The 15,577-nt window shown below is 38.8% G+C and overlaps 1 protein-coding gene across 5 annotated transcripts; it reads right to left on the bottom strand.

The window, feature by feature from the left end:
- Positions 1-4: 4 nt before the first annotated feature.
- On the bottom strand, positions 5-15,300 carry p2rx1 (purinergic receptor P2X, ligand-gated ion channel, 1). 5 transcript variants are annotated; one of them, XR_010166742.1, is made up of 14 exons: positions 15,001-15,300; positions 10,578-10,722; positions 8,224-8,295; positions 7,858-7,927; positions 4,852-4,939; positions 4,628-4,708; positions 3,899-4,040; positions 3,586-3,731; positions 2,337-2,427; positions 2,189-2,254; positions 2,009-2,104; positions 1,150-1,280; positions 981-1,025; positions 5-496 (listed from the first exon to the last, which is right to left on the bottom strand). XR_010166742.1 is itself a non-coding variant. In XM_063894785.1 (14 exons), the coding sequence occupies exons 1-14, from the start codon at positions 15,135-15,137 to the stop codon at positions 491-493; spliced, it is 1,275 nt and encodes a 424-aa protein (XP_063750855.1). In that variant the 5' UTR covers positions 15,138-15,300; the 3' UTR covers positions 5-490. The 5 variants fall into 5 exon arrangements, 4 of the variants coding, with proteins under 4 accessions (XP_063750855.1, XP_063750856.1, XP_063750857.1 ...); XM_063894785.1 differs by having other exon boundaries at positions 1,150-1,239; XM_063894786.1 differs by having other exon boundaries at positions 1,150-1,239; positions 7,870-7,927.
- Positions 15,301-15,577: the final 277 nt, after the last annotated feature.

The raw sequence follows: 15,577 nt of genomic DNA, 5'->3' as shown, positions 1-15,577 counted from the left end.
AAACTACTATGTACACATTTATTGAAATATCAATCACAAGGTGCACATGGTGATTAATCACTCCGACAGTGGCACATCTGCACGGCATGTGTGCATAATTGGCTTTGAAAGAAGACAAACAGTTCAAGGATGATTTGTGGTTGATTTCTGCACATATAGAAACACTAAGGTAGCCGACAGTTTTCTTTTACCTGCACAAATATGAAGGATGTGGAGGGTAAACCCAGAGTGAGAACAAAAGCAAACCAAGCTACACCCGAAAAAGTACACATACATCTAAGCTCTACATACAACAGCGAAAGTCACAGTAATTCAGGGTGGTTGTAAGAGAAGGACGATATTGTTGGTAGAAGATCCTGCTGAATAAATAAGAGTGCACATGGAGCAAGGTCTTTGGAACGTGTCCTTTTCTAATCGCAAGTCCATGTTTGTTGTCTCTTAGGGTCCCAGTTCAGTTATCCTTCAAAGTCCTTAAAAGTTTGCTCCCAGGTCACTTCTAAAGGAATAGCAGAAAAATACAAATAGCCATTACAGGAACAATGCAAATATACGGAAGTCCGGAGAGGCAATGTAGATTTATTTTCTTTTTTGCCTGCAGTGTTGGCCAAAACCAACCAAATTTGATCTCCTTACGAGATATTTTCTCCTGCGTAGAGGATATTTGCAGACAATATACTTTTTTAAAGCCTGAAATCCTCCAATTTTTGTAAAAGGCAAACATTTTTTGTCTTTCTCCTTGTAAGATATTGGGATAGGCTTTTTAAGGCAGTTCTAATGAAGCTCTTAGTGCATGATAAAAAATCATATTGAAAGTTCAGCCACTCGATTTGAACTGCTGTTTTTTCTGTTGCATTGAGTTATCCTCTTGTAGGACATATACAAAGGTTTTGGACAACATAGCTCACAAACTGAAAAACAAACCACCTTGCCTATCTGGGCTTCCATACAGATAGGTTGTAAGGAATTCTTTAATATCTTACTTTAGATGCCTCAGTCTCTGTGCTACATGCCTCTGAGTCAGGGTCCTGTAGATTCAAAGTACAATCTATTTAGAGATCTCAGCAAAACCATAAATGGATTCCCCTCATCGTCACATGATGGAATACATGAAAAAATAATCTGGTTTACTGTCTACATTCACGCACTCACGTCAGTCTGGCCAGTGCTTTGGACTTGTCTTGCATTTGCGTCAAAGGGGCAACAGTCGCTTGTTTCTAAACCAAGCCATTCGCTGTCCTGCTGTAAATAAAAAATGTTCTGCCTGTTTCAGTGGGAACTTTCTGGAAAGGGATTGGAGGAAGATTTCATCTTCAATCAGATAACATAGCTATACTGTTTCAAGTTGCCTTACCCTCAATGTTATGGGTATAAACTATAGACTGTATTGCATAAACACAGTTCTTCACATTTAAAATGATCATTTGTATATCAATACTTTACCCATGTTACGTGAAAACCTTTAATAAAGCCTCCAAAGCGAACAAATATTCAAAAACAGAGGAAAGTAAACTTTCACAGTAAGCTTTTGGCAAGGTGTTTGTGAGGTGAGCATAAAACTGGATAAATTATACTTTGATTATACTGCAATGTTGTGAGAGAGTTTGCTTTTGGTTACCCCTGTTAACTTTATTTGATCAAGACTTTTCTCTGTTTCCGGATTCTTTGTTTACAGTGCATGCATTCAAGACCATCAAAGATTTCTTCATGACGGAGTGAGTCATTAATATATAAATGACCATTTTGTGGGTGAAGTATTCCTCTAATCTGAAGGTTTCTGCTTCTGCATTTGGTTTATTGTTGTGATGTCTAGCATTCCTTAACAAGAATTGAACCTCACCCAAAAGATATTCAGATAAAGAAAAATGTTGATGTCTGTTCTGTCTACCTAGACTGCCTAAAGCCCTCTCTGCTGCCATCTTGTGTTCCAACTGAGCTCACATCACAACAGAATTCACATCACAACAGAATACACATGACGTTATCACTTCACATGTGTCATCAGGCTTACCTGTGCATGTGTGTCTGTGTATTTGAATTTCATGTTCTTGTAAAATGCTCTTTTTGGTAGCAAATAGAGCAGCACCAAGTCACATACTACAGTTGCCTGTAAAATCAGAAATATTATAGTTATTATGTGAATTATGACGATGATAACCAAGGATTTCAGGTTAGTTGGTGTACAACATACCACTCCGAAGATGCCCACTCCAGAGCCTATAGCTGTTAAGGTTGGGATGATATCAAACTTTCTTGCCTGTGAAGGACAGAGTGCCAATGATATGAACATTCCCTTTGACTGAAAACTCTAAATAAAAATATTCAAATGTATTACTCACCAGTGATTGCACAATGATATCGAACCTAATCCCAAACACTTTCATAAGAGTTCTCTTCTGATATCTGTCCTCCATATAATGCTTAGCATACCTACAAAAGCCATGGAAATGATTGCATTATGTTAATGTGTTTCCGAAAGCGGGCAAATGGTAATTTAAACAATTCCCACATACTCACCGTCATTCTATTGAGATCATATTGCCTACCAGTTTGAACAGCAGCATATTTCACCCACATCCCACTAAACCCTTAAGAAGTAAACACATGACTAATAATAAAAACTTAATTTCACAATTCACTCCGAATAAAAACTTAATTTCACAAATTAATACAAATTAAAAAAGGGTAGGGAAGACTGTTCATTCAACACCCTCAAAGTCAATTAGCAGTACCTAAATAATAACTTACCAAAGCTTACGGGAGGAAGGGAGCATACTTTATTCAGGAAACATTAACAAATATCAACTGACAGTTTGCAAAAAGGTAGTTCATCCACCAAAATAATTTTCTCAGTTCGTTAAAATTGTGCACTGCATTTGTAATATCTTTAAAGCGGCCAGACTCCAGATAGTAAACTGTAGTTTTACCTTGCAGAACACAGAACTGGCTGGTCAACTGATGCCTTTAATTAATTAGTTTTTATGATATTTGAGTGAATTTGGTTTGTTCAATTAAACCAAAGTCTATGACAGTATAGCACTGGCAGTCTTGCTGATTTTTGTATAGCAGTAATTCAAACATAGTGGAAATAGCAAGTAGCTACTCAAGACAATGATTTCAATACTTCTATATTTTGGGAAAGAAACGTATTAAAATTATTTGAAATAGACAATTTAATACCACTCACCACATGTCCGTTTAATACAAGGCTACACTAGTTGGCTTAGTTAAAAAAATAAAATAAAATTAACATATAAATATAAAGGAAAACAGTTAGCTTAGCTCTGTCCAACGGGAACAAAGTCCACTTACGAGCACATGTTCCTTCATTAACTACTCCTTATATTTACTTGTGTAAAACTTTTATCGCTTTTTCTAGACCGAATGCTAATCTAGGCTAACTGGCTGCTGGTGCTAGCTTCCTAGCGCACAAACATGAAAGTGGTATCAATTTGTTTATGAAACTTTCCGCAAGAAAGCAAATATGCATGTTTCCAAAATGAGTCCATAATATTAAAAATAGGGCCTACTTCTGCGGTGTCAAACAAATACCCAAGTGTGTTTATTCAGTGAAGTATATATTCACACCTGAAATTGTAGCCCACTGAAGCTCTGGCTTTGTCCGTCTCAGCGGGGTTTCCGTACAGACCGTGGAAAGTGTACTTTGGTTTGCAGTGTTTTACAGACACATCAAAGTTACATGTCCAGTCCACCACAATACCAATAGCCCCTCCCTGGGAGAAGAAAATCAGAGAAGTCAGAATACAAGGCTCCATTGTAACACCAGAAACAAAGCACCAAAAGACAATCCAAGTGCAGCTGTTACTATAGATGAACAGAACATCTACCTACCTCCAACGGACAAATCTTTCCATTCAGTGTTAAGTAAAGATCGGCTTACCACTGTGGCTATTGTTTCGAAATTGAAGCCAGACAGTTTCACTATGTCTCCCAGTCTGAATATGGGACACAGTGGAGCATCTTCAGGATGATAAAGGCATTTGCTGATGTATCCAGCATCAATACCCTCCACCAGGTTACTCCTGAAAGCACAATTGGTAAGAGACTTTGTTATACGTAGAGCTATTTTAATGTCCAGTGTAACATAATAACCTCACATTTGGTTAGTTGCATATAATAGATGTAGGTCCTCAGGACATTTTCACTGCACAATTAAAGGCACAAAACCACCCCTTATCCTTAAACATCATCCAGAGCATAACTAAAGTGGATTTTTAATATTTTTTTCTCTTTTAGCATTTAAAAAAAAGGTCATGCATAATGCTTTTAGAGAGTTAAAACCCCTGGTAAGGCAAACTTTCAAAATTAATGAGTTACTCGAGTGATATGTGATTCTTTTTTAAAGTTTTGGGACTTGTGAGGGAGACAATACAAAGAGAAAAGTCAATATTAGTAAAGTAGAAATATCCTGACTTTAAGTTCCTAAGTAAGTTAAGTACGAGTCAAAACACAGGATCATAAAATCCTCATAATGCCATTAAGATTGTGAATGCCTTTATTCAAAACTAAAAATGTTATTACTTATTCATAGTTATTCTTCTACATTTGGAAAAGAAAATGTAAGCTTCTGCTTAGCTAAACTTAACAATATAGGAGTTATGTCCATCACCTTGAAACGCCAAATAAGGGGAAAGTAACAGAATTTTTGATGAACAGCGTGTAGTTCTCTGCAGACATCAGCATAGGAGGACTACATGGGATTAAAGGGAAAAGAAAAGAGCAAATCCAGCATGTTGAGAAATCACCACATTTGATATTTCTCATGTGCAGATAATGAAATAATCCACCGCATTAATTACATTTCCGTATAAATGATTGAGTTTTGTCACATACTCAGGTATGACGAGATCATCCTCGACAGGGCACCATGCCAAAACCTGACAAGTCTTGGTCTCATCCACACATACACCAGTCATTTGCCCTTGAAATTGAAACACACTAGAGTTCAGCATTAGACAAAAAACTCAAATCTGGAGCAAGTGTTTAGAGCATCGATGAAAAAAGAAAAACGTACAGGTTCTAACGTTACTTGCTTCCACTTTTATCCTCTTATCTCGAATTAGCATCAACAGCAGCAAGCAACATATAAAAGAGAAGCAAAGCAAGCGCTGAAGAAGCTGTTTCCTTTATCTCGTTCTGATCCTCCACTCAAATTTCTCTCCATGTGATTTACTTTGTCGGTATCAGTCTCTCTCATCATGTGCTGTTTGAGTTAACCGACAGTTCTCAAGCATGCTTTTGCTCAGCTTCAGTTCAGACTTTTCACTCGAGTGAATCAGTTTGTTTAGCTACACGCATGCCCTCGCTGTTTACTCGTCTACAAGCATAGAGACAGTACGCCGCCTCTAAAGGGATATTATCACCTCAAGGTGAATTTGACCAGTCTGAAAGAGACAGATCTAAAGCCTTGGCTAACAATGGTCTTATTAAAGTTGATGTTGGGCACACAGGGCTTGAAAGGCATCGAGTTTATCCCTAAGGCAGATGGAGGACAATAAATGTATGTAACTGCTCTTTGAACTTGCCCACAATACTGTGGACCTATTAAAAAGCTTGTCTGAATGGTTAATTGTTTACAATGTTTCTGTGTGTCTATGACTTTTTCAGCTCATATGGACAGTAGTTATAGTGGCGCCTGTGTAGTTTTATATATATATTCACTGGAGGTCATAAGTATTTGATCCCCTGCCAATTTAGTTAGTTTAACCACTTACAAAGAAATGAACAGTCTGTCATTTTTATGGTAGGTTTATTTTAACAGAGAGACAGAATATCACAAAAAAATCCAGAAATTTACATTAAAAATAAGATATAAATTGATTTGCATGTAATTGGGGGAAATAAGTATTTGATCCCCTTGCAACCAACAAGAATTCTGGCTCCCAAGGACCGGTTAAATAGATCCTCTCGCTTTAAGAAAGTATTCCTGATGTCAACTCCTTACCTGGATAAAAGATACCTGTCCACAGTCAATAAATCAGATTACAACCTCTCCACAATGGGAAGACCAAAGACATCTTGTGATCATGGTGGAACTAATATCTAATGACATCAGGGACAAGACTGTAGACCAGCACAAGGCTGGAATCGAAGAAAAGACCACCAGCAAGCAGCTTAGTGAGAAAGAGACAACTGGTTTGATTATTAGAAGATGGACGAAGCACAAAATGACCATCAATGGCCCACACAGTCTGGGGCTCCACCATCTAAGATCTCGCCTCTTGGGGCATCAATGATCATGAGAAAGGTGAGGGGTCAGCCAAGAACTACACAGGAGGGACTTGTTAATGATCTGAAGGCAGCTGGGACCACAGTCACCAAGAAAGCTGTTGGTAACATACTGTGGCGTAATGGATTAAAATCCTGCGGCGGCCGCAGGGTCCCTGCTCAAGAAGGCACATGTGCAGGCCGTCTGAAATCTGCTAGCGATCCTCTGAATGATTCAGAGAAGGCTTATGAGAAGGTGATGTGGTCAGATGAGACCAAAATCAAGATCTTTGGCATCAACTCAACATGTCGTGTTTGGAGGAACAGAAATGCTGACTATTACCCCAAGAACGCCATCCCCAGCGTCAAGCATGGAGGTGGAAACATTATGCTTAGGGGGGGTTTCTCTGCTAAGGGGACATGGCGATTCACTGCATTGACGGGATGATGGAGGGGGCCATGTATCGTAGAATGTTGGCTGATAACCTCCTTCACCTAAGGCATGTTTTGCAAGGGGATCAAATACTTATTTCCCCCAATTAAATGCATATTAATTTATATCTTTTTTTTTAATGTGCATTTCTGGTTTTTGATATTTTGTCTCTCACTGTGAAAATAAACCTACCATTAAAAGTATAGACTGTTATGTTCTTTGTAAGTGGGTAAACTAACTAAATTGGCAGGGGATCAAATACTTATTTCCTCCACTGTATATATATATATATATATATATATATACTAATATGTATACTGTCTGTTTCTATTTGCTTAAGGACAGGTTTTAACTTGCACACGCTATGTGTTCAGTTGCTAAGACTGAGGTCGTTGATTTTAATTTGTTATGTTTTCTATCTGCTAGGCAAGAGTAATGTTTGAATTACAGCTAAATGTTTATCTTAGCAGCGATACTGAAGTTTGATGCCTGATCTCATCAATTAAAGAGCCACAACCCATTATGCAAATACACCACTCAATAGGCTTACGGTTTCTTTCACTTCTTCAATGCTTCTGGGTCCTGTCACTTGCTTTAAAGTGATAGCTTGGATCGTTTGAATTAGGGATGTTAAAGTTTCCTATCTATAGTCAGAGTATCACCTATAGTAGATGGCGTTTGGCTAACATGATAGCAGCAAATGTAGTTTAGACACAGGATGGCCAACCTTTACTGGAATTGGGAAACTAGGATGTAGTGTAGGCCCCTTTTAAATCCACCAAACTCCTTTTGACAAAAACAAATGTTACCTCTTAGAACACATAAGATGGGAGTCAACCCTCGCCTTTTGTTTTTGTTATTGTGTGACTTTGATGAACTTGAAACAGAACTTAAAACACCAAAAGTCACACAATAACAGAAACAAACGTACCCCTTACTTCTGCCTGCTTCTCCAAACTGGGGGTTGCCAACTGTCATCTGCTGTAGGTAATAATCTGACTATAGATGAATACCTCAGACACTTCAAAAACTCCAAACTATACTGTTTAGAAGATTATGCTTTCTAGAAGGGCTTTCCTCCCCAAGCAGAAAGAGACGATCTAACAGAAAAGCCACAGCTGATCAGATTTTGGCCTCAGATGGACAGACATTCAGTGAGGACTGCTGACGCCACACACTGTCAGGCCGTCAGGATTTACCATGTCCCGTACGTTTGAAACTCCCTCCTTCACAGTCAGCGTTTGAGCTGCAGTTGTGCTTTCCGTGGAGCTGTTACAAACAAGAGAGTGGGGTCAGTGTGTAGACATAACTGTGGAATGTGGATGTCAACAACATACAAATCTAAATACTGTTTTGCGGCATACAGAAAACAGCTTTTTATGTCTTCTTGAGGGGATTGAGTTCATAAAGGCTGTTCTGTTAAAGCTAAACAATTACTACCCACTCACAGAAACAGTCTTGGAATGAGGCAATTCCTGTTAAGTCTGCCTATTTATGGAAATGTTTAAGTCAGAAGGAAAAGGAGGGATGAAGAAGAAAAGAGGGGAGGGAGGATTTTGACGTACCTCTGGACACTTTCCCATCTTCTGACCTTCAGTTATGATGTAGTTTGTCATCACCACAAAAGATGCATCTCCCTAATGTTAAAGAATGAAAATAATTCATTTGTTACTTTTTAAATCTCATCTATATACATACATACCATTAAAACACATTATAAAGGATGCAGGAGTTGTTAGGCAACACGTTATTGTAGACAGCCTGTCAGACACTACTCAGTTGCTGCTGAGACAACAAGCAAAACACCTTCATAACTTTTATATACCAAATAGTCAGTTCTCTGGACAGCACCTTCTTTTACTCGTTACTACTCTAGATATGAGAGCCGTACCATTTTTCTCTTCCATCTCAATTCCTGTATGTGATGTAAAGATTGTTTATTCTGTTCGAAGTGTAGTAAAAACAACAAGTTGTTTACCGGTGGTTCATTTGCTGGACTACTTCTTGCCCTGGAGAATCGCTGGAATTAGAGGCCTTACTGTATGAAATTAGTGACGACATATTGAGTTGTGAACTTTAAGAGGTTCTTAGATAGAAAGTGGAGAACTTTAGCTCACATTAGTCGTGCACATTTGACAGTTGGACAATTGTGCAGTCTGTGTTGATTTAGCCCAAACAGCTAACTACGGTATATGTTAGGTGTAAGATAGATAGAAATTGCAGGTCACTCTCCTATGGCGTCAACCTTTACCAAACCAGGAAGTGAGAGTGCTTTTTACCTAATTGAGTGAAATGAGTGTACATGCTAATCTAAGCTAACCAGCTGCTGGCTGTAACTTCATATCTAGCAGATAGTCTCATCTAACACTCAGCAAAGAAAAGTTTATATATATATAAACTTTCTGAACATTATTAAGCATGTCCATGGAAATTTCCTTGATGTGAGGTGGTATCATTGGTAATGTTTGGCTGGAGACTAGGCGAGACCCTCTCGAAGGGTATGCTATGTTGGTGCCGTTTACCTTTTAAGTTTATTTTGATAAACAGAACATGGCCTAAATGGTTACGTTTCTCTCAAACTAAATCTTTCTAGAGGAAAACATGTTAAGTGATATATGATATAGGTCAGGGGTGTCCAAACTACGGCCTAGGGGCGAAATGCGGCCCACGGGCAAGTTCAAAAAGTATAATGGAATATGGCCCACAAATGAAACATGCGCTTTACTTATATTTTACTTCTTAAATATATATGTATACAGATATAACACAGGGGTATTCATGTGTTAATGAGCCCACTTTTCAACTAAATTCATTCAATCAAAGTTGAAAACATTTTCTAACAATTCTTAATTGATTAAAAAAGCCCAAACAGTTATTTGGATAACCAGCTTTAAATAGACCCTTTATATTTCCTCTTCTTATAAACAATCTGATTCTTCTGTTTCAAGAAATCAGCTGCCAACACTTTTTATAACATGATACATTAACCCTATGGAGAGCGGTGATGTAGGCTGTTTGTTTTCTTAAAGCCCATTCAAGTATCAGGCATAATTTACCTACATTTGATTGATTCTGCTATAACCACATTTATGAGGAAATATACCTCACCTCTAGTGGGAGGCCCAGTCATTTTCACATATCTCTGTATGTGGCCCTCAGTGAAAAAAAATTGGACACCCCTGATATAGGTGAGTATTTACAGACAAAGAAGTGGGTTGTAGAATAAATAAGGAGTCATATTTGCTCTACATGATCAAAGTGTGAGAAGCTAACCCTAAGTGGCCTTTTCATTTTATTGGTTGGGTTTCTCATGCCAAAACCACACTGAATTGACAAAAGGGCCGACACCCAGACCTCAAAGCAAACATGACAATCTTCACAGTGTCTTTTCATGTCCTTCCCACAGATAACAGGACACAGCGCCGTTCAAGGTAAACAATTATACATACAGTATATTTGACTAGTGTCTCTCTTGTTGAAGTTGTTTGCTAATTTTTTAACAGGGTGCACTTAACATTTCTTGAAAAGCACACAGGTACCTTGATGTTGACAATAAAACCGATTACCATCCAGGTCAAATTTACTAACCATTAGTAACTTTGTATCTGTTTGCACTTTATCCTATTGTTGTTATCCATCAGATCGGGTATCCTGTCTTGTCCCGGATGTTTTTAAAAGCGTGACTGCTTTGTGAAGATCAGACCAGCTTTGCTCAAAGTGTTGTGACTTTGCATTGTCTGACTTAGCCTGATGTTTATTCACTTTGACAGTTTTTATGGACTGTACGTTATGACATCTGACTGTACAGATTTACGATTACCCTATAAATGGCCGGTGACTTGTACCAGGTGCAAAACAAATTCTGGACCAATTAGGAGTCATGTGATGTTCCTCCATCTTCAGCCAACAAGACACCAACCTGAGAAGGAAAGACGTAGTCGGCCACATCCCAGACTCTCTCAGTTCCGTTTATGCTGGTGTAGCCCACTCCTTTCATTTTGGTGTAGACGGAGCTCACTGCTACGTCTGTGGACTGGTAGCCTTTTTCGTAGATGAACACCCACCTATAGGAGACACAGAAAGCATTACGTCAGTTCCAACAGAATCCCATTTCACCACAGCTAACTATGCAGCCCCACAGGCAAGGGCATGTATAGTAGTGATGTTGACATTCTGCACTGCAATCCCACATGCCAGCAGCATTCCTCACAGGGATACATGTGCAAGTCACTATGGTTGTGCAATGTCATGGCGGTTGTTTAAAGGTTGTCAATTTACCCCCACTGACATATTGAATTACAGAGATTACAGATATTTCAAATAGCAGCTCTTCATGTTTTAAAATATGTCAAAAATGCATCATGAAAAGGTTGGAGTCTGCTAAGAAAGAGAAAGCAGGTCTAGTAGAAAGTCAATCAAAGAAGTGATTTAAGAGACATGCAGTGTTGAATGTGTTAATTTGTTAGGAATTATGAAACGTTTCTAGTTAATTGAACTGATCCACAAATTGTATTTGTATAAGTCATCCTAGTGTTATAATAAAAGGACAACTTGTTGTTTATCAGTGCAGACAGAGGCCAACTATTGGAATGCTTTGACAGGCCCCTTGCCATCATTTTTTTATATGCCTGTTATCCTATACTTCAACACGTGGTCAACATTGCAAAATATACAGTATAAAACCTAAGTTTAGTATGTGAGGTGAATATTCAGTGAGATTTAGCGAAAGGTTCATAGACTGAGTTAAAATAAGCATGTTTGTTACATCACTAAAAGGAGCCCTATTGTTCTTTTTGGGGTCTTCCCTTTGCTGTAAGATGTTACTGTATATAGGTTTTTGTGTATGTAAAATGAAAACGCCTCCCTCAGACTCCTTTGTTTACTTAGTGACATTATAGTGTAACACTCTCGCTTCTATTAGATAGAGCTTCAACACATTGTACGTGATAGTCTAAGGGGCAGGACATCTCTAAGCGGTTGACCATTCACAACAAAGCTGTCCAGTTAACCAATCAGAGCAGACTGGGCCCTGAGCTTTTTGAACATTAAAGCATGGAGACATGTCACAGTAGAGGAACAAAATACAAATATGAAACTGAAAATGAGCAGAATATTTCCTCTTAAAGTTTTGTGTGTACTTGACTATGTAAACATATGTTACAAAATGTAAGTTGCAAACGTATAGATTAAAATGTGTCCTGTTCTGTTTCCGATGTGAAATCGACAGCTGGGTGGAGTTTCTGTGTTTGTTTGCTGTATTTGATGAGTTGGGAGTGAGAATGCCCTGCCTCCTCCAAGAATATTGGTTAGATTAATTGCCAAATGAATTAAAGTGAATTAAAGTGAAGTAAAAATGTAAGGTACAGAACTGAATATTTGCTATTACGTTACTTTATTTACTATACTATCAATCGCAACAGTACAGAGGGAACTGTACCTTTTGTTCCACAAAATGTATTTGGATGCTAAGATATATATGTTAAGCTTATCATTTACAATGCATTGCTCAAGAGTTGTTGCAAATATATCTGGCTTGTTGCCAGTTGGGGCCCCGTGTGCTGTTTCAGATGTTTATGAGTTGTAAGCATTTACACCAAAGAGGCATTTCCTTCCGAAACTTCTCATATGGTTTCATTTAAATAACTCTCTGAGCACCAAAGTGGACTAATTATTCAACCTTTTACTGAACACAATTACAGATACAGGGGCCAATTCTATTTAGAACAAGGACTTTTGCTTTAAATACAGACATTTTCTTTTTCTTTTCTCATACTTAGATTTGTAATGCAGTTCTTTAAACTTGAGGTACTGTTTGCACAAGTGGTGAAAACTAAAAAAGGATGTGAGATCCACTGTGGATCCTGTTTTAAAGCCAGATGTTAAATATCCAAGGTTTGATTGGTCACACTATGGGTTGCAGTACTTAGGCATTACTTTTTGATCTTTCCATGGCAAAGTTTCTCCTTTTGTTGCTCTATTTGGCCAGGAGATATGGGTAACAGCTGGTGTGCACTGGGAAGATACTGTATGTGTACACACACACACACACACACACACACACACACACACACACACACACACACACACACACACACACACACACACACACACACACACACACACACACACACACACATACATATGTGCAGAGCTATTTTATGTTGGGTGTGAAAAGCAATTACCCCCCCCCAGGTAGAAAGCCTACAAGACATCATGCATTGCAGAACAAGTTAATTTTTTCTTGGACGATGAAAGCACCTTACAGCTACAGAAGAACAGAAACATCCTTCAAACTGCAGCCACAAATAGGGTGCCTTCTGCTCAATGAGCTTAAAGCCACAACGTCTATCAGTTAGGCAAATCAAATTATGTAAGTCAGAGTTTACATTCAAAAAGAAGGGGAAAAGAAATAGAGCACATTAATGAAATAAAGGAAACCATGAGCGTGAAAAAAATGGAATGGTCTTCCAAAACAGCCGTCTCAGTGAGATCTGTATCTGCGCCGACAGAGAGGCGAGGAGAAGCTCCTTGATGTGCGGAGAGCTTCTCTTCCCAACAACACTGGGGCTCCGTGATTACTGCTCATTTTGTGAGACACAAATGAGAAAGGAAAAAGGCAGGCTAAATCATCACAATGAAATGCAAACAGAAAGATTTACATTTTTGTCAAATTAAAAGTGATAAGACCAGAATTAATTATCGTTTGCTAAGGCGATGAGGTTGAATGAGTCTTGGGTTTCTGTCTTAAGAGGTTTATATTTAATTGGTTTATCAAAAAAGAAAAATACATGTGTGAGAGATTACTGCAGAGCCCCGTCTGATATGTGTGCTCCCAACTGGACAAAGATGCATATATTTAATATGAAAATGAAGCAGATAATAAAGTGCAAAAATATATACATAAAATAAGTGTATCAATACGGAAATGTTTTTTCAAATTGAAATAATAAAAAGCACAATAAGAGATGTATTTGGTCTTAGCTTAAAACCGAAAGAGACAAGATTACTTCTGCTCCGACCCGTCGGCCTGCTGCATAAATCCTGAAGAGAAAAATCTGGACAGCTTTATTATTGCATCAAATTTCATGCCTGTCACTTAAAGGTGGATGACAGGTGGGAAGACAGCAAAAGAAGGAAACTCTGTCATGCACCGAGAACCTTAATACTAAAAGACACAAAATACCTTTTGAATGTCCCTGTGGCTGCTATACCCTTTATATCAGAGTATAACAGAAACTAAAATCCCATTTCAGATTTATTCATGGTTTGAAATTCAAAAAATGATCATTCAGATGTCTTGTAGTGGCTTGACTCTAAGGAATGTCAAGACTAAACCAGCATGACAAAATAAATGACCACAAAGATGGGCCAAAGCAACCAGTTTATATCATACCCTTAAAAAATCCTTTCCCTAAGCAAGAGAAGACATTCCAGGATATGTCTGTCTCTATCACATTTTTGCTCATTTCTAATGTCACCAGCCGCTTGGCAGTGAATTGATTGTGATGTTTGTTAGCATATGCCTCAGCGTGTTTATCACCCACACAGTTCCTCAGGTTGTGCCGCTCAGAGGTGATGAGACACACACACTTGTGCGCTAACATGCACAAACGTACATTAAAGAATTTTTAACAGACTCTCCCTTCCTCAGAATTATCCCCAGGACATGTCTGAGCAAGTGTGTGGAGATATTTTGCGTAAGATAACAAGCAGGCCTTTCTTTTAAGTCTGAACTTGTGCAGATAAGATCTCACGTGCCCCTTTCGTTATCAAGCCATCCTGCTTTACTTCCAGTCTGTTTGCAAGGCGTATTTGTTGCGTCAATAACACCTGCAGGTAAATAACCTCAGACAGTTGGTCGCACCCACCCAGAGGTCCTCCTTTTAAACAATGATGACATTCTAACTTTTCAAACTGAAAATGTTGCTTTTTTAAAATCGCCATAGCCAAATAAAGACACCAAGGTTATGTCAATCTAGACCAGGTTCCCAGGAAAAATGGGGAATAGGTGATTTTCAGTTCTTAAGTCACTATAGAAGTGAGTCAAATGTGAGTGAGAATGATTGTGTTGTCACAGGTTTCACTTTCATTGTTATTTCCATAACTGACCATGATAGAATTCCGGTATTATTTCTAAGTAAAAACCAATTATTTTCAGATGGAGGGCCCTGAAGCTAAATATTATCAAATAGGGGTTTGAGTCTTAATGTGTATCAAATTACAGGCCATAGAAAAGCAAAACAGCTAATGTTACAGTGCAATCTGCATCATTCCAAGCCTGTTAAAATGCCCTCTGCCCCTCTGAGCAGCACAGTTACAAAGGATGGACATGTTGCTCTTACCCAATGATGTAAGCCAGGACCCCCAGCTGGATGATACGGCACACCACTCCCACCCTCCTGTTCCTCACGAGCACCTGGCGCGGGGTCTCGTACTCAAAGAAGAAGTCGGAGAGGGCATTGGTAATTTGGTTCTTCATCTTCTCTCATCGGCTGACCCCACAGAGAGGAGGGTCTCTCTCTCTTCACCCCACTTGCATATATAAAACACTCCACTCTCCACTTCCACTCCTGGTTACCCCTTCTTCACTGGTGGCGAAGGTCCTCTGCCTCTTCTCATAAGTAACGTCTGACGTGCTTCATGAGAAGTCCTGGAGTGTAAATACTTCCTCCCTCCCTCTCTCCTCCCACGCTGATCTTCTTCCCTCCCTCTTTCTCTCGTTCCCTCTCTGCACACGGTCACTCTGTTTTCAGTCACATTTGTGCATCAACCCATTCAAATTCTGCATTTCCTGGTTTTTTATTGCATCTTTCTTCCATTTTTTGTTTGTACATGCAGCACACAAACTGAAAAAGACATTAATGGAGTCCACTTCTTGACAAATAGCTCAACAGCTGCCACTCACACACCGGACCTCCT

Source organism: Eleginops maclovinus, chromosome 11 (genome assembly GCF_036324505.1).
Source record: "Eleginops maclovinus isolate JMC-PN-2008 ecotype Puerto Natales chromosome 11, JC_Emac_rtc_rv5, whole genome shotgun sequence".
NCBI classification, from domain to species: Eukaryota; Metazoa; Chordata; class Actinopteri; order Perciformes; family Eleginopidae; genus Eleginops; species Eleginops maclovinus.
The sequence above is the reverse complement of the archived record's forward strand: the minus strand, read 5'-3'. Positions and strand labels throughout refer to the sequence as shown.